The 23,899-nt window shown below is 43.6% G+C and overlaps 1 protein-coding gene across 1 annotated transcript in view; it reads left to right on the plus strand.

Annotated features, from left to right (window-relative positions):
- Nucleotides 1-599: 599 nt before the first annotated feature.
- Nucleotides 600-23,899, plus strand: part of PRR5 (proline rich 5 (renal)) — a 54,343-nt gene continuing 31,043 nt past the window's right edge. The window contains exons 1-4 of the mRNA XM_009699843.1: nucleotides 600-868; nucleotides 11,858-11,938; nucleotides 18,496-18,544; nucleotides 19,230-19,287. Of these exons, the coding sequence (XP_009698145.1) occupies nucleotides 738-868; nucleotides 11,858-11,938; nucleotides 18,496-18,544; nucleotides 19,230-19,287 (319 nt within the window). The 5' untranslated portion in view covers nucleotides 600-737. The remainder of the gene's footprint in view (nucleotides 869-11,857; nucleotides 11,939-18,495; nucleotides 18,545-19,229; nucleotides 19,288-23,899) is intronic.

Below are 23,899 nucleotides of genomic sequence, written 5' to 3' on the forward strand. Positions count from 1 at the left end.
GGGGGAGCCGTGAGGCTGTGCTGTGTGCGTACGGGAGAGAGGGAGTGCGGGAGTGTGCGTATGTGTATGTATGAGCGAGGGAGTGAGAGCGCCTGTGTGCTGTGTCGTAACGTGGCAGGGCACAGGCAGTTATGAAACTTTCCAATAAAGTCTCAGCGCGTCAGTATTGGTTGCTTGGGGTTTGGGTGTTGTGTTGTTTTTTTTTTTCTGTCCATTGCCCTCCGGTTTCATTTCCATTTATGAGTGCACAGAGAGAGGGAGAGGTTGAGAAATGCTAGCAGCCCCCCCCCAGCTGCCGGAGGAGCGGAGCAGTTCCCAGGACAGGTGGAGCACGCCGCCGCGGCCCTGAGCGAGGTTCCCAGGGCCTGGTGCCTGGGGACAAGGGGAGGGAGAGCCCTCGCACTTGGGGCAGCTGTGATTGCAAGGGGCCCCTTCCAAGTGCTGCAGCAGCAGCCAGAAGTTCGACTTTTATTTTTTGAAAGGACTGGAGAAATTATTAACCACAGTTGATGACGTCAGAGTTGATCTGATTAAAGGTTTGTTTTCTTGCTGGCAGAGGTGTGCTCCGTAGAGACTGGTTCTCTCTTCTTTTTTTTTTAAGTTTCTTTTTTGAACAGCAAACGGAGGGAACTGCTCGCATTGCTGCTGCTGCCGCTGCTGCTGCTCCAGCTGCGTGTGTGTGTAGTGTAAACAGGATGGTGTATCTGTAGCTGCCACGCGCAAACACACGTTTGACCATGAGGACTCTTCGCAGGTTGAAGTTCATGAGTTCGCCCAGCCTCAGTGATCTGGGCAAGAGAGAGCAGGCAGCCTTGGATGAGCGGGGGACCCAGCAGCGACGGGCCTGCTCCAACGCTACCTGGAACAGGTAAGGTCTTGCACGATGTGCCGACTCCCCTCCAGCCTCCCCGCGCTCCTTCGACCGTGATTAATGTGCAGGTAGCCACTCTGTTGGCTTGCAGGCTAGGCTGCCTTGCTCCCAGCTCAGCAAGGTTACAGTACATCGGGTTTCTGCGTTGATGTGTTACGCGTACCGGAGTTCCCATTCAAGTAAAAGACAGGAGCGGCTTTTTTCCCCATTGCTGTTACCCTTTCTCTGAAGGCTGATAGCAAAGAGCCTTTCCTGCAGATGGCTCAGCCTGCTCTTCCTTGTGACGGCCAAGGGCTTATTTCACAGGGTCCAGCTACAAATTTGTTTTTGTGTCTATTCTACATATTCAAGGTTGATTTGGTTTATTTTAGCTTAAAAAAAAATTACGTATATGCAGCTATTAAAATCATTATTTTTATCTGCATAATTATATATATTGCTGGTTGTTGATACAGATATAACAAAGTCTACTCAATTTACTCACATTAAGACAAATATGCCTGTGTGTGTATGTGCACACGCAAGCATACGTACTTTGGACAGGGAAAAATAAGCCCTGATTATTTCCTTTATTGTCTTTAAACATTTGAATTTTATTACTGTTTGATGAAAAAACCCATGCAAACATTTTGTTGTGAATGTGTCACTTAGCACAGATATTCAGAAAGCATCTTAATGACTGTTTTGGTGACACTTTTAAAGATGAGTCTTAGTCTCTAAGTCATTAGGAATTATAGTCTTACGTCCTTTTTGAAAATGAAATGTCATCTCCTGGGTCACAGCTTGGAAAGCGTCATTTGTAATGTTTTATAATTGTGTGGTGGTACAGCTGTAGGAAGAAAAATACCAGTGAACTATAGACACATTTGTTAATGGTATTTCAGTTTTGAAGAAGAAAAAAAAAAGAATTATAAAATATAACATCTTCTGTCCCTCTCACCACTCAATTTGTCATTTCATATCTGCATTATGAATTAGTTGTTGAATGCCAGCAGCACACCAAGCACTGAAACTGTACTGATCAAAAAAGAGACTGAGTTTCTGCTCAAATATCGTGCTGTTTATATGACCTGGAGATGGTGGTGGTAATTAAAGGCTAGGTTGGGCCATCTTGGCTCATGCCAGCTGGGACTTCGCTTGGCCAGTTGTCCCATGGGAAGCAGCAGGGAGTCAGATACTCCTTGGTGTGAACCAAGGTGACAGAATTTGGTCTCCAAAGCCTTTTTGTGATGGTGTGCTGACAGCTTTTGTTGGCAGGGATTAGCGTTTCCAGGTCTCATTTGCAGGGAGGGGGCTGTGGAGGCGATGTGGACGGAGAGCAGGTCAGGCACTGGGCTTGCTGGGCCAGGGAGAGCTCCCAGCTTAGGGGCTGCTGGTATTCAAACCAGAGGGTTTTCCTAAATGAGCCGGAGCAAGAGTTTGTTATTTTTAGTTCGGACAGGACAGGTATAGCTCTGGCCAGAAGTGGTTGCCGATCAGCAAGCTAAGCATCTACACATTTCACCCAAACGATGAGACAGCTTTCTCGTCGCCTGTTCCTGGAACAGGTGTCCATGAGTCATCCTGTTGCCACTTTGCGTGAACTCGGGCCTAACCGTGCTTTCCTGCAGCGGATTGTCTTTTCCCTGTGCAGGGATTGCGGGGCCGTCCCTGCCGTTTGGTGGCACGTGCCTCCCAAATGCCTTGGGAGCCCTGACAAGGGCTGCTGTCATGCGGTGGCAGGCTGGTGCTACCTGCGGTGGCAAGTCAAGCAGGCATTGCGTGCCTGTGCTAAGAGCTGCCTAAAGCTATGGCCAGTACTGCAGATTATGAGCCGGTTGCACTGCAGACCCAAAGGGAAGGGCCTTTGTTTCTTATTTCAGAGTGCAAGGTTTATCTCCCGAGTGGAAGAGAGAGTGAGGGCAATTCTTCTTCCAGGTACAAAAAGACTTCTATCCTCTCTTGGTTTTAAGAAACTCAGATATTCTACAGGCTGTAAAACTGGAGCTTATCCTCAGGAAAGCCAGGGCTTAAATGGTGTTGGATTAGTTGTATTGAGAAGTTATGCACAGTAGCTTCTGCCTGTCACCAGTGTGTGCCCATCTTGGCATGTGTAACAGGGTCTGGTCTTCAGGGAGTTGGTGTTCAGCTCTCCTGGAGGGACTATAATGTCGGTGTCACAAACTGGGCGTCTAAACTTTGTCTCACCAGAAATCTGGGGTGGGTTTTGAAAATCTTGGTCTATAGAAGGTTTTTTATTTTTCCCCTGCAAAATGAAAACACTCCAACAGAGGACTGGCGTACCATACTTTGGTTTATGGGAATATTTGTTCTTCCAAAAGGATCACCTGTGCTATTTCATTCTGTGCAATATTGAGCATAAGAGCTTGCTGATGAAGGAAGTCAAGATGCACCAGCAGCGCTCTTCCCTCTCACCGAGCCTGGCTGTTCTATATTTAAATGTCTGCTGGTTTCTTGCCTAATGTTAGCAGCTGTGCCTGGGTGTGGCATGTGTGTATCTGCTTTTGAAACAGGCTTTGAACCAAGTTCATCAAAACTGGTGTGAGGAGTTAAAGCACAACCCCACAGCAGGCTCTGCCCCACGCGAGGCTACCGATCCCGCGCTGAAAGTCAGCCCTTTGACATGGAGCGGGGATGCTGCCTCGGCCCTGCCAGGGACTGCGCTGAAATGCTGCCGAGCTGGAATTTTGCTGGTGGGGTCTTCTGCAAGGTAGCAGCTCTATCGCTGCAGGCTTTTTCTGAGGAGGACGTGCGGCTCCCCTTCTGCAGTTGCCTTGTGTGTGGCTGCAGTCTGGCTGCCCAGCCACGTCCCCTCCGCCACCTCCGCTCTGTTCAGAGCGGTCTCAGCCCTCAGACTGTTTATACCAGAGGACGCCTGCTGCTTTCTGACACCAAGGGAGGGCAAACTGCGGGAGCCTAATCGCAGGGTTCACTGGGCAGGGGGCACGTAGCTCGTGGTGCTGGCAAGGAAGATCTCCTCCTCCCTAATAACTTTCCTTCACCTCCAAACTAAAACGCTGTACAACTTCTCGACACTGTTAGATCAAAGTGAAATTGATGCCGAGCTTTTGTCTGCTGCTATGCAAATTAGACTTTTTATCACGGCTTTTGCTGAGCTTGCTTTCCCATGAACCCCAAAAGATCTGTACAGCAACACACAACAGCAGTGCATGTTAACTAGCAACCAACAGCAACATAGTGGAACAATACAGTTTCGTTACAGCTCACAGAATTTGCATTGGATTAAAATAGCTTAGATTTTTTTCACTAGCATTGTCTTCAATTCCTTTTCTCCCCCTCTTTTCTGCTTCAGGCAAAAAATGAGGGCTGAATGCTGACTAAACCAATTGGACTGAGAAACCCAGGGTTTTTAATCTTGAGCTTGCAAGCCGGCGGGGGCCCTCTCAGGGCAAATAAAATCCATGGCGAGGTTTTCATTCTGACTGAGCTGGCACAGACTGCCTTATCAGGAGCTGATACTGTCTGAGTAGTGCTGTGGGAAAGCCTCTAGTCAAAGGCACTTAGATTCTCTTTGGTGTAAGGAAATGGAGAAGATTCACGGAAACAAGGCGTAGGAGATAGCAAAGAAATGGCAAAGAAAACACAGATGAGATGCCTGTGTCATCAGTGAGATCAGCAGTAAATCCAAGGAGACATACGGAATCAGAAAGAGTTTTATGGTTTAGGCTGATTTTTACAGGGTTGTAATAAGCACAATAACTTGCTGTAAAGTAATTTTTACAGTCATGGGAACCATATTTCATCTTCTAATTAAAAATGAATGTTTTTTCAGATCACAGGGAGGCTTTTCTAGTGGAGAAAACATTCCAGACCAGTATATTTATCTATGACTTCTTGGAAATTTTCTTTCTTCCAATATTTAATGTTTATTTAGAAATACTTTGAAATATTTCTGTCTGTCTGAGGATGACCTTCTTTTTCCTGACCCTTTATTTGGAGCCCTCTTTGGAGGATTTGGCTGTGCATGCATGGGGGGCAGAGAGAGCCGAGTTGTGGGGTGGGGAGGAGGGCTGAAGGGGTAAAGGGGACTTCCCAGCTGGCCAAGCCACCACTGCACCATGGAGGATGTGCCAGCCTTGACTAGAGTAATAGAAAGTGGTGGCGGTGGTGGAGAATTGCTGCTCCCCATAGTCCTCCAGACATATTTATGTCTGCTTGAATGCAGACATAGTCTGGAGAAGAGGAGGCTGAGGGGAGACCTGATCGCCCTCTACAACTACCTGCAAGGAGGTTGTAGTGAGGTGGGGATTGGGCTCTTCTCCCCGGTAATTAGCGATAGGATGAGCAGAAACGGTCTCAAGTTGCGCCAGGGGTGGGTCAGGCTGGATATTAGAAAGAACTTCTTCACTGTAAGAGTCGTTAGGCATTGGAACAGGCTCCCTAGGGAGGTGGTGGAGTCATCGTCCCTGGAGATGTTCAAAAAACGTTTAGATGTGATACTTCAAGACATGGTTTAGTGGACAGGGTGGCATCAGGTATACGGTTGGACTTGATGATCTTTGAGGTCTCTTCTAACCATAATGATTCTATGATTCTATGATAATTGGAAGCCAAAAACTCCATAGTCCTACACTCTGTAAAGATACTAACTCTAGTAACACCTCAGGGAAGTCACTTCACCTGTCTGTCTCAACTTCTTCATATGTAAGAGTAGTGTTTATAGTTGGTGAAGTTAGTAAACTTAATGCCTCTCAAGCTCTTTGAAGATGGAATTTTGCAGACTGGCTTATTTTCACTTGTATGATCCAGGGCATAATTGCAGCCTATCCCTCTTTGCAGATTACTTTACCTTGGGAGAAATTTCAGAAACATAAGTGAACTAGCAGCTGCAAGCTTATTTTGAAAGGGTCAAGACCTCATGGAAAGCCTGCCGAGTTGCAGCTGGACTGAAGCCGTGCTGAAAATGGGCTCTTCCCGATTGGATTAAGCTAATTCAGAAAAATGAGGTTTTATTCTGGAGTGGGGGTGTCTTCAAGGAGGTTTTGATGCAAGTATATCAGGTTAATTATTGTTAATTAGCTATTCCTGTAACTGTCCAGGCAAAATGAGCCCTAAGTCTCTTAGTCCCTTTTGAAAGTGAAAATGCTGCCTTTAACTACCCGATACTCGCAGGGTGTGATTATTCACACAGCATTGTTTTTGCTCATGGACTTCACCTGGAGCTCTGGAAAGGGGAGAATTTGCAAACTCTAAATAAAAACCACCGTGATATTTTCACCCATGCCGTTTGCATACGAAGGTAGTGACTGCTTTAGAGAACCAAAATTACCTGCGTGCTGCACAGGAATGAAAATGTGGGCTGCTCCACCTGCTTCGCCAGGAAACGCTGAGCTGGGAGGGCCATGGCCACGATCAAAGCATACGGAAGGTCAGGATTCAGACAGAGACTTGCGAGCCCAACTTTGCAGTTGTTCCTCAACTCTGTGACCAAACTGATTCTGACCTGGCGGAAAACAGTGTTTTAATCACAATAGTTTTTCCTTCTTGGCTTCTTAAAAACGTCAGTGAAAGAACAGGGCTGGGTGGTACTTCAGTGCTGGAGGGAGCCAGCCTCCCACCCGCTGAAGGCAGGGATGTCTGGGTGGCCAGCTAGCAACTCAAGGGAAATGTATGTTTTGGTAGTATCGAGCTACACAGGCAGTGGCTTTCAGTTATACAAAAATCAGAACGAGAAACCCCACAGTCCCTGTCCTGGCACTCACGCTGTTAGGCTGGTTGGGAGTGCTGTCAGCGAGCACCCAGCTTTGTGCTCTGGGGATTTACACCTTCCAGATCCCCTCGTGCTGAAGCAGATGTTGGGGAAGGTCTGTGCTGTGTGTGCTGGAGCTGCCATTCCCCACATCTCAGGCAGCTGAATAGTGAGTCCCTGGAGCGGCCATCTCCTCTGGAGGATTGGGTAAATCTAGAATGAGTCGTCTCTCCAAAAAGGTGAAGTTTCTTAGGCTACTGAGTTGATTTTTGTTGCTGTGTGTGCCTTCTTGGTTGTAGGTAGTTTTCTTCTGGCAATCTGTGGCCACTGTGGGATAAGTAAGTACAATACATTGCTAGAGCCATCTAACATGTTGTCTTCGTTGTAATTGCAACCCCCCTCAAAATCCTGGTCTCTGCAGTTTTCCGATCCCAATTTCCACTCCTACAACCAGACTGCGCTAGCCATGCTCCTCTCTTCCCTGCTCACCCGCTGACCCATGGCAAGCCTCCTCCCAGGCATCTTTCTGCCCCACTGCTGGTCTCTCAAAATGTCATCTTCTAGCTATAGTGTTCAGACCAAGAGTGACCCGTGGCGTATGTTTTTATGACAAGGTGCCTGCACAATATATCCTAGTGCTTGGACTCAGGTTAAATAATACTGCCACAGCAATTTGCCCCAGTTCATACCAGTTGAGGAGCTGGCTCATGAGTTGGTGGTGTGCTTTCAAGAAATGCTGTAATCCCGTAACTCAGAGATTTGCCTTTTCTCACAGTGTGAGGGTGGCTGTAGCTTGTTTCAAAGGTGCACTGCTCAGGTGCACAGAGCTTTCAGGTCCCCCTTGTTCCAGCAGAAGATCCTGGCAGGGGAGCCTTAGAAATTGCTCATTTTCTTAAGCAGGAGAAGGTGCAGCGCTGCAGGAGTAGGAGGTTCCATCTGCGCTTCTGTGGAAAATGTGTCTGTTGGTACAATGCAGCAAACCAGAAGCATTTATAATCCTGGACAAACACAGTGAGGTCTGGTCTTGATTGGAGGCTGGAACCTTATTCAATACCAAGCATGGGCAATTTGGGACCTGACCTTTTTTTTTTGGCTCTTTTGGGCTCTTTTTTGTCTCCTCTGTGGTGCTGTGTTCCTGTGCACACGTTCACACACACAGCAATTACAGAGAAGTTGTTCAGACCCATATCAGTGCGTGAGTGCACCCATTATTAACTTTCATATTGTAAAAGAGTTACAGAAGGACACTTACAAGGCATTTTCAGTTCAGGTTAACTGTTAAAATATAAGTTTAATTATAAACATTATTGACTTAAGCCTCAGTGGAGGCTGGTCACAGGCACAAGTAAAAGTGATCTACCCACCTCAAACATCTTGCAGGACTTCTGTGTGTAAGCAGCAGCTCCGATTTTCTTTACACCAAAAGATTGTACCATTCTGACTAAACCCTTTTAAACAATCACTCATTATAGAAACCATAGGATTACTTTCATTTAAGCGAGGGTTGGGTTTGTTGTTTTCATTAGCTTAAGGTAACTGAGAATATTTAAGGTAGCTTTTTATTATCCTGATACCAACTTACGCCACCGATAGCATCCCAGTTATTCTGACTCCTCTTTGTTGCCTCTTGAGGAAGTGTGGAGGGCCAGATTACGGTGGCATTCCCACGTCACCTGCAGCCTGGGAATGCATGCCTGCATGCAAGCGCTGCTGCCTGCGATGGGAAGGAAAGGCAGGCGGTCAATTTAGCGGGGCCAAGACTTGTCTTCCAGACAAGGTAGTTGTCCCTCGCTACAGGGGAGATCCCAGGCAGATTAAAAGATCACTGCTAGGATGTTTTATCTAGGCGCAGTTCTACTACACAGGCAATAACTTAAATGCTCACAACCTGTTCCCCTTAGTTCTTGTGAAAAAAGCTTGCTCTCTCTTACTTCTTTGAGGAATAATAATGGACCTGTTAAGCTGGAAAGAGAAAACCTCCCCTTCGTTTAGAAAGGAGTGCCAGAGAGAATGAGAGAGAGCACGTTGGCTTTTAAGAGAGAGATTTAGTCATTCTTCTCTGCAGAAGGCTGGCAGGGAACATTGCAAAGTTCATTTCTGAATCAGAAGAGCGTGTAAAGACTGCTTGTTTTATTCACTACATTAATCGTACTTCACTTATTACTCATAATATTAAAATACTTGTCGCTTCACTGTATACCAGAGACATTTAGCTGCCAGTTTTCAAATAATCGTAAATTGAGTGTGTCTGTTTGAGCAAGCCAAAATAAGCTGAGTTAGATCATGAGTGTATGTCTGTGCACGTGGGTGTAGGGGGCAAAGAGGGACCACCGTGGCGGGGGAGTGCTTAACGCCTTGGAAACGTCATCAAAGGAGCGAAAGAGAGAAGAGGATAATGGTTCCTATTTTTATCTGCGTGTGCATTTCTCCACAGCGGGTCATATCCTTCACCTGCCACTTTTAATTTCCTTTTTCCACAGATGAACGTGGCTGAGCTTTTCTAACAGTGCGTCTCTTTGCTGTTCAGTGTTGCTGTGTGCCTGCATTTCAAATCTCTCAGTGAATAGCATTGGGTTTACCTTCCAGCCCAGTCCTCTGCTCCCAGCAAAGATTGAAAGGGGTTGTCTTACTGTAGCCCTGGGAAGGTTTAATGTGGGCACCTGGGGTCCCCAGGCACACTCCACTGCCACCTGGCATAGTGCCCCCAGTGCCACCCCCTTGCGGTGGGAGCAGCCGCATGTGGCTAGATCTGGCCTGGAGCTGACACCAGGCCAGAGCTGACCAAGCTCGTCCACCAGTAGGAATTAGGCTTCCTCCCACTGGAGGCCTTACAAACAAATATTGCCTTTAGCTGCTCTTCACAAGGCAGGGCAACCCTAAATCCTGGTACCTCCAGCTTGGGCAAATCTGGTCCTGGTTTTGCTTTCCAGAGCTCCAAAGCTGGTTGCTGCTGTGAGCAGGGGAGGTCAGCTGCAAAGCCCTGAAAAACCGTATTGTGGAGTCACTGGTAAAACCAGATCCCCAGGAGGGATGTGAGTGCTGTAGCTTCTCATCCTTGGAAGATCTTTTCGGTAGATGTTCTAGGGGTGAGATTCAATTCAGTGTCTCCTAAGTACACCTCCTGACTGTCCCTGAGGCTGGTTGTTGCTGTTCCTTACTCCTGCTGAGTACAGGCTGGGAAGTGGCATGCAGAATGAGAGACACTCAGGGAGATGGTGCAGAGCAGGAAGACTTCTGCCCTGTGTTTTTTGTAATATTCCTTAACATGTCATCTCCCCTTCTCAGGTGCAGCTTTGAATAGGAAGAGCCATATGCCAAAAATCTGTGTTTTCCCATATGGTTAGTAAGATTGTGAGGGAAGAAGGAAACAGTGACAATGATGGCATGTAATACTGCTATTGATAATCACACTTACTGCTTTTGGTATGATTTTCGTAAATATACCTTAAAATACCCTTTAGCAGTCAGTGTCATCATCTTTATTTTACACATGGTGTAACTGAGTAAGACAGAAATGAAATAACTTGCGTCACTGTCAGCAGTGGGAATGGTCTTTTCAGTAAAAGCAGTCATACTGGAAGTCAAGTAGCAATAGTATGAGCGGTGGAGCAGATAAGGGCTGCTTTCTTCTGTGTCAGCATTGGGAAGCTAAAGCATCTGCGTGTCCATGTCGAATAAAGGCTGAGCTCACCCTGCAGTATGTTCTTGGTCACCAAAAGGTGCTCCTTCTACCCCAGCTGAAACCTAAAAGACCTTGATGTTTTGGAGACTTCCACTCCATAGTTAAATGTGGTAGAAGTTCCCAAGTGGTTCCAAGAATGGAGGAATGGGGATGAGCTGACAGATGGAGAGACCATGTGAGTCTTCTTTCCTTTTGGATTCAAAGATGCGGCGCTACAAAAGGTGGCAGTGGATTGGGGAAGGGGAAGGAGACTTCTACTTTCTTCTACTAATGCTGGAAGAGAGTTGATCTCACCTTTCACTGGCATTTCTTTACCTTTGTCCTCAGACCTAAGCTCAGTGATTTAGGCTCATGTGTCATCACAGTAATTGCGTCGGGTGTATTTGAGGAGCACTTCAGAGCTTCATGTTGAAGCACATACTCATTTCAGTAACCCTTTGAGGTGCAATCTTGTTAAGTTCATGGGACCGGTAAGCATCCCTGCTAAGCATGTGGGTTGCCGGCTGCCTGCAGAACCTGGCAGGTCTTTGCCATTCAGTGTCCTAGAATTTCTGGGGCTGGTGGCTGTACGCCCCAGGGACGGACAGTGTTGGGTATGTGACTTTCTTTTGAGCTAGAGAATTTTGTGGTCTCAATCCTGTCTTCGGTTGCATCTGATTGCAGCAGAAGGTCGCCACTTCCAAGCAACATCTGCTTGCAGAACAGTTACAAATGGCATTAAAAATGAAAAGGGAGCATTTTTGTAGGACAGATGGTTGGCCTATGCCGAGCACGTCGCTGCCTCTCTTGCTGTCTGCCTTAGAAACTCTGTAGACCTTTTGTTGGTTTTCCTTTAGCTGAAGCAAGAGTGTAAATCTTTGAGAAATGAGTAAGTGATGATATGAGACAGTCTTGGTAACCAATTGCCCCTTTTCTGTTGTTTCATTTTTTTAAATAAATGAGAGATCGGTTAAATGGACTTAAAATTCATAATTGTCCAGTGTTGGTTTTTTTGGTTTTTTGTTTTTTTTTTTTCCTCTTAAAAAACTGACCATTCTTGAGATTACATTCTAGTAAAAGGATGCTATATTTGTGGGTTAAACTTCAGTTGTAGTGTCCAACCTGGATAAGTGCTGATTTGTCGATAAAGAAATCAAGTAACCATAGCTCAGACAAATATATGCCAACGATGCCGGGAATATCATCACTGATCTCATAGTGAAGCTGTTAATTTTCTCTATGATGAGCCATAGAGACAAAAATATACTTTAAAATACTTCATATATACTTAGTATGTGAATGTATTAAAAGTTACACTTAATATACTTAAAGTACCTAAAACATATAAGCCTAAGTTTTCTGAAATTACTGATTTCAGATGCGCAGCTGTTGAAGTTACCGAGTTGGAACAAATCAAAAAGAACTGATTTTCAAAGATGTCATCTATTTTCTAGGCAATAATTCCCTTTGAGGCATCTAGGATGGGATACCAGCAGTCATTTATGACTTTTAAAAAGGTCCTGCAGTGTCTAGGCAGAGATGTTAGGCTTATTGTGGAAGTGATACCGTTCTAAAATGTGGTCGGGTGCTAATGACCCCTAATGTCCTCTTTCAGCATCCACAATGGAGTAATAGCGGTGTTCCAGCGTAAGGGTCTCCCGGACCATGAACTGTACAACCTCAATGAAGGAGTCAGGTAAGAGACTCGACTCTACGCAAGGTGTTATTAGCCAGCGTGCACAGTACGGTTTGCTAGCACTCGCACTTGAAAGCTTCTACAGCAGTATTAACAGCTTTTTTCCCCAGCAGTAGTTTTCAACCAGTGCAGTCAATTTGGCCTCAGTGAATAGTTGTTGCTGTGTGTGTCAATGTCTCGCTGCGTAGCGAGAGCTGGGCTCCTCCTTCTGCAGGAGAGGTATTCAGCCATGAGGAGGGTGGATCATTTGAGTCTGTTTTGATGTACTGGATTGAAACTAAGAAAGGGAAAACCTGGACCCCTCTGGTAATGCAGCCCTGTTCCACTGCAGTGATGCCATCCTTTCCATAGGTGCCAGGCCTAGATCTGAGGTGCTTCCCTTGATGTAAAGCCTCTAAGCATGTAGTGTGACAAGGCAAGGAAAGGTGTCCTGCCTGGTGGTCCCTTACATCTAGCTGCTCCTTCCGCACAGGCTGAATATGCCATAGATGTTACAAAGCTGTCTTGTCAGCACAATGACCTGAGTAACGCAGTTTAAGGTTCCTATTTCTTTCTCATACTGTGGTGATACTGTTCACAGCAGACTAAATATAGACTAGTGAGAGTATAATCTATAATGGGAACTTTTCCATTAAAAAAAAAAAAAGAGAGAGAAGGTGAAAATCCTACCATTTGAGTTATTAAAGTTATAGTTGCAAAGAAAAGTTTACAAAGAGATAAGCTGATACCTGGATTTATAGCACTTTACTTTTTACTACTTTTTTTAGCACTTACTATTACTTACTAAACCCTCTCTCACTGACAAGGGCAAGATAGCAGATTTCCTTTTAGAAATTTGTCCCAACCCTTTGAAGAATAAATAGTGGAAAAGAAGCTGCACTTACGAAAGACAGACAGCTTATTACATTCCCTGCCTTTCTTCAGATAAGAGCCTGAGTGATTCCCTTTCCCTTACTGCTTATTCCCACTCTGTCTGGGCATCGGAGTCTGACAAAATCCACAGAATACCCAGGTATTCTGGGATTATCTGTCCCTGTCTGGTTCCTTTAGTTGTGGGAATATCTTCAGAGAAGTCCAGGTAAATGACATTTGGCCTGTGATCTCTCTTTTTCTCCCTCTCTCTCTTTGAAATTAAAAGGAACTTATTCTCCAGTTATTTCTTTCTTCTCTGGGGAGAAAATGACATACAAAGAATAGCTTTTCTAGGATGGCTGTCAGTTAGCATGATCCATCAATCATTTTGAGTTAGTTATTGGAATAATGGTTGATCATTGTTACTGTAAGCGCAGTTGGGATTCTTCAGCTTTATCTGAATGACAAAAAAATGGTAGTTCTGGGCTGAGATTTCCTTGCCCAATGCATTTGCCTCGGGATGCTGGTCTGCTGGTGAGGAACAGAAGAGTAATTACCTGCTGGTGTGACAGAGACAAATACAATCTTGTATGAACGAACAAATAGAATATAGATAGATAGATGTTATTTGGTGAATTGTGCCCAGTTTTTGCTTTCCTTTACCTGGGTATAGACCCTGCACCATGATGATGCTTGGTAATATAGCTGTGTTGAATTTATTGCAACATCTCAGGCAGCCAAACAGGCAAGCTGACTACAAATAGACTGACTTTTTTTCCATTTTAAAATGGGCTTTACTGCCGCATGATAGGCCTATTTCTTTTTGTTAGGGTAAGGATAATGCTGCTTTGTTGTTATCTTGGCTGATCGCTCACTTCAGGGAGAATGCCTGGTGACTCATGGACAAAAGCTGATGGACAAAATATTGTGAAATCTAGACCGAGCTAGAAAGCTGCTGTCGTAAATGAGGCATCAGCAGCATAACTCTCCTGGGATGAGCAAGTGTTTGGCGAGATGCAGCGTGGCTTTCGAGACTGGTTCTTGTCAACTGCTGCTTTGAGGTTGTTCCCTCTTGCCTCCGACTTGGCCTGAACAGCCTTCTAATTTACTGCCAAAAGCTGTCCATCCTCTTGGTGACAACTCTGAGTTTGTTTTTGTGAAGCTTCTCCTGTGTGTCCTGCTTGCTTCGTTCATAGAAAAAAGCTAAGATGAGATAACTGCAAGTGGGTGAAGAGGACACAACAGCTGAAAGATCTATGTCTAGAGGAGAGCATGGTAGTGGTATTTTTTAAAAATGCCTGTGCACTCGTCCAGCCACAGGCTGTTTCCAGAAGCTACTGCAGTCCTGCTGTGTGCTTCGTTTTACTGTTGACCACAGTCAGTAACATTTTAGGGCCTCCTGACTATTTGCAACCGATGCTCTTTTCCCTCACTTAAATTCAGCTCAAAACCTGACTAAGAAATTACTGATTTGACACATACCAAAAATATCTGGCTTTACTACTACTGTTACTTAATTCAAAATAATTTCATTTGGGTTAATGTTATTATTACATGCAAAAATATCTGATTCATGAACCTGACCTCAGAAATGGAACAAGTGTGTATTTGCCTTAAGATTGTTTTAGATGCATTTTCTTCACAAGTACATAAAAAAAAAGGAACAAGTAGCCGTTATTTTCACTGGGCAGAATTTGAGTGTGGAAGCATTCAAGTAAATGGCTAGTATTAGTAACTTTTTTCAACAGTTACAGGACAGTAAAAGAAGTTATTTTATACTACCACTTTAATTAGAACAGATTCCGGGATACTTTTCATGATTAAACCTTGAATATCCAAGTTGACTCACAGACCAAGTATAAATATTTGAACAGTTCGGTTATGCCTGCAGTATTTACACACCATCATTTTGACTCAGGAATGTCACGTATATTCAACTGCTGTATGTCACATACACGCAAACAAATACGTATAACTTCCTTTTCTGAATACACAAGGCTTTAGACCCTGATTATGTATGCACTGATTATTTAAGAAAACATCAGTGAGTACAAATCTGTACAGTACCATTTACTTTTCTTCTAGTTTTGACTCATAAAAGCTGCCGCTCATTTACACCAGTGCCTTTTGACACCATTCTTGCATTCCTCTGGCATTTGGCCTTAAATATGGAGTTATGTAGCGCTTAGAAGCCCTGTTACCAATAAAACCAATGTGTGATTTCAGTCTCGTTCACATTGCTGTAACTCCTGAATAACTCTGCTAAAGCTGATGAGGTACAGCAAGGTGGTGGGAAGATACTCCAGTAACTGAGAGTATCACCAGTGTTATGGGCTGTACATTACTACTTCTGAGCTCTTACTAGGTGATTTAATAGGTGATTGATTGAGAAGTTCGGTAATAGAAATCTGTATGCCTGTACTTACTGTTTAGTATTTCTCTTGGTGCATGTGTGTGATATTAGTAATCATATAGTGTTTTTTCCTTTTTCATTTCATGTACCATATGTCATCTCAAAGTGTTCATTTACACCACTTGTAAATCAAGGAAGAAAGAGAAGGAAAGGGAAACGCAGTGGAAGCAGGATGTCCTGTATTAAAGCTAATACGTATTTATAGCTGCCTCTCGTCTGAGTTTCAGGATATTGATTTGATGCAAACAAAGCACATTTTAGTGGCATTTCCTCTTTTGCAGCAAGAGTTCAAACCCGGTAAAATCACTTGTTTCCATTTGCTTCATTTAACTTTATTTAACAGGTATTACACAGTGTTAGACTTTCCATTCTGAGTAGTGTTGCGAGAGTTAATTTCAAAATGATCCAAAGAAGCAGCAGCAGGAAGGTACAAAAAAGTCGGGACCTGGCATATTTATGTGAATTTATATTATCATCCTAATTTATGAAGTCATTAAACAGGCAGAAAAGACCTGATACCAATGACATACAAGCTTCATAAGAGTGCAAAATGTCTGGCTTCAGAATCAGATGTGCTTGAAACAAGGTCTGCTATCTGATCAGGGATCTCTTTTAGGCTTAACCAGATTTCTACCTGGATTCCACCATGATGTCCACATATCTAGATAAGGTTTTTCACTAATCTGAATTATCCAGGATCTCACAGGTGACAACCTAGGTGATTTATGTTAAAGGAAGTTAAGCAAGGATGGAAAAAAATTGCAAGCAATGTCTTGGATCCAGTTTGTTGTGGATCTCTTTTAAATGAATATGGGTACAGAAAACATCAAACAGCAGTGTTCTGATGTGGCCTGAGGGCCTTACTGTTTCGCTAGAAATTAGTTAAGTAGCGTGAAGAAATCTGTATTATTCGGGATTCAAAAAGCAAGACGCGTTAACTGCGCTGTCAGTTCTTCTACCCTGTAAACAGAGATGCTAATGTAGCCATAGTGCTCCTTGGTGTGATGCAGTCCAGTGCATATAATTAACTACAAGCTGGTTGTTTAGTTCATTCACAGCTGAAAAAATGGAAATGTGCTGGGATTTTGTTTTATCAGAGGGCTAATTATTGGATAAGTAGAACATCATTTTGTATTTGCTGCCCTAAGTGCTAGGAATTATCAGTAGAACCAAAAATATGAAAAGACAAGGTATTTGCAAATCACCTGTTCAAGACCATGAGGAATCCAGGACTAGACTTCAAAGAGCTGCTAACTTGAGGAGAGGGTAGAAAATTAAGCAAAACCTGTTAGGATAAACTATCAGTATTTTTTTGAAACAGTGGCACAAAGAGATATCTGGGAATAAATTGTTTCTATCATAGGAGAATTCAAACCTGCAACTTTCTTGTTACTTTAACCTAAAAATGGTTTATCTATCCACATTCAAAGTAAGAAAAACCTTTAGTGCCATCGCTTGCGATCCAGAACAAAATCACACCACTTGGACAGTAAACTTCCACTTTGAGTGAGCATGGCACGATTTGGCTATAGCATCCTTGTACTCATGGATGTACTCTTAAGGCTTTAAGACTTTAACAGTCTTTGGGGCAGGTGGGTTTTAATCCCTGCCAAGGGCTTGTCAGTGGGTATTGAGGATGGAGTCTGAGGGCACTGCGAGGGTTGTCCTCTCCCATGTGTTGCAACAGCAAGCTGAGGGAGTTAGCCATACAATGGCCGTTCATGGCAATGAGAGACCTATGGCTAAAGCCTGAGCTCGCTTTGAAAATTTTTGTCCATAGGTAGTTTGTCTGAATTGATCAGATTTCTAGCTGAAAAGGATTTTGATGCGTAGGAGCATCTGAAAACCCACTTCCTTCTGTTTATTTTCTGTTTCATTTATTCATAGAGTGTTTCCACAGGGTGCTATGAGGTCAGTGTGGACATGTGCTTAAGGATAAATAAATAAGATAGTGTATTTCGGCCTCCTAAAGATTGACTTAGTCCTCCTTTCACTGAACTTTCAGAGGATCTCAAGAGGCCGAACATGTGGTGTTAAAAACATCAGATACGACTCCTGCAGACTCTTTCATGAATCATAGGGATGTGCTGGACTTTTTAAACCAGATGTATATTTGTTAACTAGTTAAATAATTTGATTAATTAGTTATTTGTTAAAGACATAACCCAAAGGGATAGATGATAATATGCTACTGAATATATAATTTACATAACTACCCTAATTGAAGTGGTGTTTAGATTTTAAAGTTGCATTTGACCTCGTTTCTTCATGGGACCTGAGGTGGCCAGAGGGAGACAAGTTTTCAAAAGAGCTCCAGGCCAGATTTGCACATATTCAGAAAACTCAGCTGGGGCTGCATTTCTATAAGGTCCGAGCTCTCATTTATGCATCTAAATAGCAACGTGAGTCCAGAGAAGTATATCTAGCATCCAACGCGAGAGACTTAAATGACATACGGCTTTTTAGCAATGTAGTGAGTTTTACGTGGATACAAACATTGGGCTTGTGGATTGGGTTGAATTCAGTTTCTGAATTTAAGGGTTGTTTGTGCGAATTTTTTTGCGTGTGAGTTTGGTTTGTTCTCTGAGATTGCTTTTTAGGTTTTAGTGTAGAACAATCATGAAAGGCAGAGCTAAACTGTGAAATTCCTACCTGCTTGTTCACTGAAGCCATATGAAACTTCAACTGTTGTGAGTCTCCTGAGTGGAAGATTGTGACCCTTTCAATGAAAACTGCCCAAGTTTCACACCTGCAACAAAACCCACAGAATATCATCCTGCTTCAGGTTTCTCTCTGAACATTTTGTCCTGGCTCTTTTTTAAAACTTTACACGGGATGGGGATGCTTTGGTTCTGAACACATCGGCCAAGTCACATGCTCGGTTTTTGGCTCAGACCCACGGACGGGCAGAGAGCATCAGGAGTTCTCCCACATCTGCAACACCAGGTGCCAGTGAAGCCCTGGCACAGCAGGAGAACAATTTGAGCATTTTTAAAAGGTTACATGTAGGATGGAAAGCATCCTCTTTTCGTCAAACCTTAATTTCCTTTCAGATGTATTTGTGCAACCGAGCCATCTAAAAGCACAGCAGATATTTTTCAACACATAGAAATGCTGGTTGGGAGTCTTGGTATTGTTGACCCTGTTTGCTCTATTTGTAGTTGGGCATTATTGACAGGCTCTGTAGTCATATGAAAATATTTTGCTATAGTGACTTCCTCTTTTCCATGCAGTGCACAGCTAATACCAGCTGCTGATTACACAGATCTTTTTTTTATTCTTTTTAATACAGGCAATTATTGAAAACAGAACTGGGATCCTTTTTCACTGAATATCTACAGGTAGGCATGTATTTTCTTTCCTTTAAATCAGATTTCGTTATATGCTACTGAGCGAAATCATTTCACCCACTCTTAAGTGCTGATCTGGAGACCCTTGAAACCATTCAGAGATGTCCGCTGACTTCTCTGTGTTCTGTCATTTATGGACTAATGAGACTTGGATTTGGTAATTATATATATATAATTAGGTAGTGAAAGCCCAAGCCATGGAACAGATTTATGCAGTCACTGTGTTTCTGTATGACATTGCTGTTTTTCAGTAGACTTCAGACATTCTCTTTTAACTTAAGATTTAAGTTCCTGAGTAAACCAGTTAAGTTTGTTGTAGTGTAGTTAATAGGAAAGACATTTAGCAGTAAGTACATACTGTCTATTGAAGCAGTATTCTTTCTGTTTCTCTAAGACAGAGTACATGCTTTGTGGGTCAGCTATTTGAAGTTTGAGAAGCACTTTGTACCGCACAGAATACATGCTGTATCCTGAAAGCAGCAGGTGATTATACCAACATTTGACAAGTGTGCCAAGTGATTTAAGCAAGACAGACATGGGAGGAGTCCTTTGATGATTAATCATTAAAAGCAAAGACCCCCTTCATTGTCAAAAGTTAAAAATGAACAAAATGAGAAATATGATGGCTGTAGGGAAGTACAGAATTGAGTAAAGGTAGTCTATATTTTGTTTACAGAATCAGCTGCTCACAAAAGGCATGGTGATCCTAAGGGACAAGATCCGGTTTTATGAAGGTAACTTGGATTTTAGCATGGCTATCTATGTCTGTCACAGGAGTTTTAGCAAATGCGTTATGGAGGCAGTGTGATGCTTTCCACTATCTTTCTGGGACTATGGATTAGTTTGTATCAATTCATTCCTGCAGTCTGTTGTGTCCTGCCTTGTCCTTTGCATTGGCTTTCATCAAGGAGAGGTGATGACCTAGAGCAGCAGTGAGGGAGTAAAGGAAGGATTACCTCCAGCATGGACACTTCCTTCTCCTTCAGTTATAGCCTGCTCAATATTAAGGCAAAGTGGAAAATAGACTGAGGTATCTTAATAAACAAAAAACTAAGCATGGAAATCCCAGTTAGCTGAAGTGTCTGGCTAAGTCTAAAATAATACTGTAGGTTCTTTTAAGAGTTGTTCTGGATTCATGTTTACCTAAAAGAGGTCAGACACTGTCTGGTTTTTTACAGTCAAGGCTCCATTTGTCTATCTGCACCTTATGGAGGTGTCACCTTATAGAAGTAAGCATCAAGGATAACCTCCACTCGATGTGTCATTTTACAGTCACCCTCGTTTCGTGTACTATGCTATTGTGCGGCATTTAGATGTGTTGTTAAATATGCCGTTTTGTCCTAGATGTAGGAATACAAGTTGCACGAGGGGAGGCTTAGATTGGATATTAGGAAAAATTTCTTCACCGAAAGGGTTATTAAGCACTGGAACAGGCTGCCCAGGGAAGTGGTGGAGTCGCCATCCCTGGAGGCATTTAAAAGACGTGTAGATGTGGCGTTTAGCGATATGGTTTAGTGGGACTTGGCAGTGCTAGGTTAACAATTAGACTCGATGATCTTAAAGACCTTTTTCAACATAAATGATTCTATGATTCTATACGTCATCAGACGGTGAAATGGTTTTGGTATATCTTCAAGAATTATTGTCTATGTAAACAGTCTGAAGGTCTTTGGGGAATCTTGAGGCAATTTTAAAGAAATGCATCTTTCCTTTTCCGTAGCTGCAGTCATAATACCACTTAGTCTAAATATACTGTTTAATCAGTAGCCTGGAGACAACCATTTCCATTAGTTTCAGCTATCTATAAATCCTAAATGTGACCTTTCGTTACTGACAGTACAGTTGATCAGATTAACATGGTGCTATTGGACTTAGCTTTTCTGATGAAAAGACAATAGCCCTGAATACTGCAAAAAGAGCACAAATTTCGCATTAAAAAAATACCCCCAAAAAGTACCCAAACTCTTTAAGCTGAACACAGAATTCCTCAGTTATATAAAATAACAACTTGGAGAGCACAAGGGGAGCTGTAAGGATCTCGAGGCCTTCATAGCTGCTTTGTAAATCACAAAGGAAGTTGGTTTTTAGGTATCAAATCAGCAAATTAGATGCAGAGACCTACCAAAGTCCAACCCTTTTTTCTTCTAGTTTTACTGACTTGAAAATCAAAAATACTCTCTCTGATGTTTGAGATCAAAGCTGAGATGAAAAATTGAAATGTGAGACCACTAAGTGGGTTTCAAATGTAGGAGCATGTTTAGCAAATACAAAATTTCAGCAAGCTGCTAAGTTTATTTTGGTTTTGAATTTGGTATATCATTTTGTGGTTGTCCCTTAAAATACGGTTGGAAATGCTGGTAAGGTGAGGATTAAATTGGTCATGTTTTTTCCAAGTCTGTCCTTGTAAATGCCAGCTCACTAAAACTGGCAAGTTACAGGAGGGTAGCTGTAATTTAGGAATCTCATTCAGAGGCAGAGGTCTTTCCGACAGACAGCTTTCTGTTAGCTTGCCCGGGGAGCTGCTGATGGATGTGAGTTTCCAAGGCTGGAATCTGGGTTTCCTGGCAGCAGAGGCAGGAGCACCCCAGAGTCCATCCTGTAGTCAGTGACCCCATGGCTCCCAAAACACCTGAGACAAAGTCAGGAGCATGGAAATCTTGTGAGCTCCCATTCTGAGCAGGGCTCCCTTCCTGGGTCTGCAGCAGCAGCCGTCCTGCCCTCACATCTGAGGCTGTCCCGCATCCCATGGTTTGAGTTTCCCTATCCAGTTGGTGTTGAAGTTTTCAAAAGAGAAAAAAGATCACTTCAGAGCCCACTTTGGAGGGTTTTTGTCCTGCAGGAGGTTTTAAAATTTTTAGCTTTTGTTTTGAAAGAATGATTTTTTTATTCTTGTATTTCTTTCAGGAGTTTCAGTTAACTTTTAGAAGCACTGTGAAAAGTACTACGTGCATTTTTATGTCAAACAAAATTGACTATATTGTGCTTCATTAAAGTGAGCATTTAGACTAACCCAGCTTCCTGGAATCTGGCAAATGCTTATGGTAAATGTAGGGACCTTTGCCTGACAGTAAAACAAATGTATTCTTGAAAGGAGGCGGAAGTCACGTTCCTCCGTGTGAAAGATGCTCATCATCAACAAACCATAAGAATTCTTCCACAGCTCCCAGTAAAAGGCCCACCTGGCAAAGGCAGTTAATTCTGCGGCCTTTCTGAGCTGCTGTACTGAAATTCATCACTTCACAAAGCAAGCTGCCCACAAGATGAAAGGATTGTGTGACAGTAAAGACATATTTATCTCAACAGGGTAATTTGACTTCATGCTATTCTAGCAGCAAGATTTGAAAAGGAGCAATGTTCAGCACCCACATCTGGAGCCAGATTTGTAAGGGCTTAGCTTCCACTTAACCTCAACTTGTGGGCAACTAACATATTTAACTCTTTTTAAAGCTCTGCCCTCAAGGCGTAGAGTGGTTGTGCTTCTCCTTTATGATCAGATTTGTATCTTTGAAGCACTTTAGTGTTTCAGGCACTAGTATATGGAGGTTATAATGCAACGGTATTGTCGTGGTTTAACCCCAGCTGGCAACGAAGCCCCACGCAGCCACTTGCTTACTCACCCCCCTGGCGTGAAGGATAAGTAGAAGGGTAAAAGTGAGAAAACTCCTGGGTTGAGATAAAGACAGTTTAATAGGTAAAGCAAAAGCTGCACACACAAGGAAAGCAAACAAGGAATTCATTCAGCCCTTCCCATGGGCAGGCAGGTGTTCAACCATCTCCAGGAAAGCAGGGCTCCATCATGCGTAACAGTGACTTGGAAAGACAAATGCCATCACTCCCAACGTCCCTCCGTTCCTCCTTCTTCCCCCTGCTGTGTACGCTGAGCATGACGTCACACGGTATGGGATATCCCTGGGGTCATTGGGGTCAGCTGTCCCGGCTGTGTCCCCTCCCAACTCATTGTGCCTACCCAGCCTCCTCGCTGGTGGGGTAGGGCGAGAGGCAGAAGAGGCCTTGACTCTGGATAAGCCCTGCTCAGGAGTGACTAAAACATCCCTGGGTTAGCAACGCAGTTCCCAGCACAAATCCAAAACCTAGCCCCATACCAGCTGCTATGAAGAAAATTAACTCTACCCCAGCGAAAACTAGCACAGGTATTTATTATTGCTATTATTACTGCTACAGCTGCTAGGAAATTTTGGACCTGGTTCCCTGCTGTGTTTCACTAGAACTAGTGCAAGACAAATTTTTAAAAAATTGAAACTGAGAGCACCCTTTCCATTCTTGTGCACGAGTGTGTAGGACGGAGAGAACTCCTGCCTGGTGATGCAGAAATGAAGACCTTGGTGTCTTCATTTCTGACGCTGCAGAATAGCAGTATAGCGTGGTGATCCACATTTGTCACTGGAAGCAGTTAAAGTCATCAACCCAGGAATAATTCAGGATTTGCAGATGGGCCAGAGCTGGTGCTATTTGTCATGTGCTTAAAAATGCAGGGAGATCGAGTATCCCATAATAAAGATTGACACTTGGCCAACTTTGAGTGTAGATGCTTTTATGCAGAGGTTCTTTGTGATGTGTGTATAATTCGGGGCAAAAGGTTCCCTGGCTGAGGCCCTAAGTAATGCTGTAATACAAAAATTAAGAATAGTATCTGATTCTGGCAGCAATAGTAATATTGATTGATTGCTATTGAATTTGCTTCCTGATAAGTCATATCATCTTGTCTGAATGCCTCATAATCATTGATGTATTTATCTCCATAATACTTGCTGGTGGAGGTGCAGCGGCATTGCTCTCCTTTCACGGTTGGGTTAGGGGCACAGGGATGCTAAAGAGCTTGCCCAAGGTCACACAGGCCATTTTGGGGAACAGAGGTTTGAAGCCAGCATCCAGTTACAGAGCCAGACTTCCCCTCCCATGGATATTGGCTCCTGCATTTGCCTCTGTGTTCTACAAAATATTCTGTGAGGAACTCGGTGTCCAACGTGGTTGTACTACCTGGCCAGAGCTTCTCCAGTCTCTACTGGGGATGTTTTCAGGTGGCTGTAGCTAGGGAGGGAATGGACAAGGAGGTGACCTTGCTGTGAGGACCATGGGGAACTCATGTCATAGCAGGTTTTGACTGCATCCTTTGAAAGTTACTGTAAAAACCAGAGCCGCAGCACCATTGTCTTTTTCTGTAGATCTTGGGTGGGATTTCCTATGTAAGTGAAGATACAGGGAAGCTAAGGGGTTGATTTGAGGGGATGCTTTGTGGTGCATCTCCACAGAGCGCGGTTTGCTCTGCTGCCTTGTAGCTTGGAGGGCAGAGGGGAGCACGGTGGGGGAGATTTCTCTGCAGGAATG

This window comes from Cariama cristata, unplaced genomic scaffold, assembly GCF_000690535.1.
Source record: "Cariama cristata isolate BGI_N322 unplaced genomic scaffold, ASM69053v1 scaffold285, whole genome shotgun sequence".
NCBI classification, from domain to species: domain Eukaryota; kingdom Metazoa; phylum Chordata; class Aves; order Cariamiformes; family Cariamidae; genus Cariama; species Cariama cristata.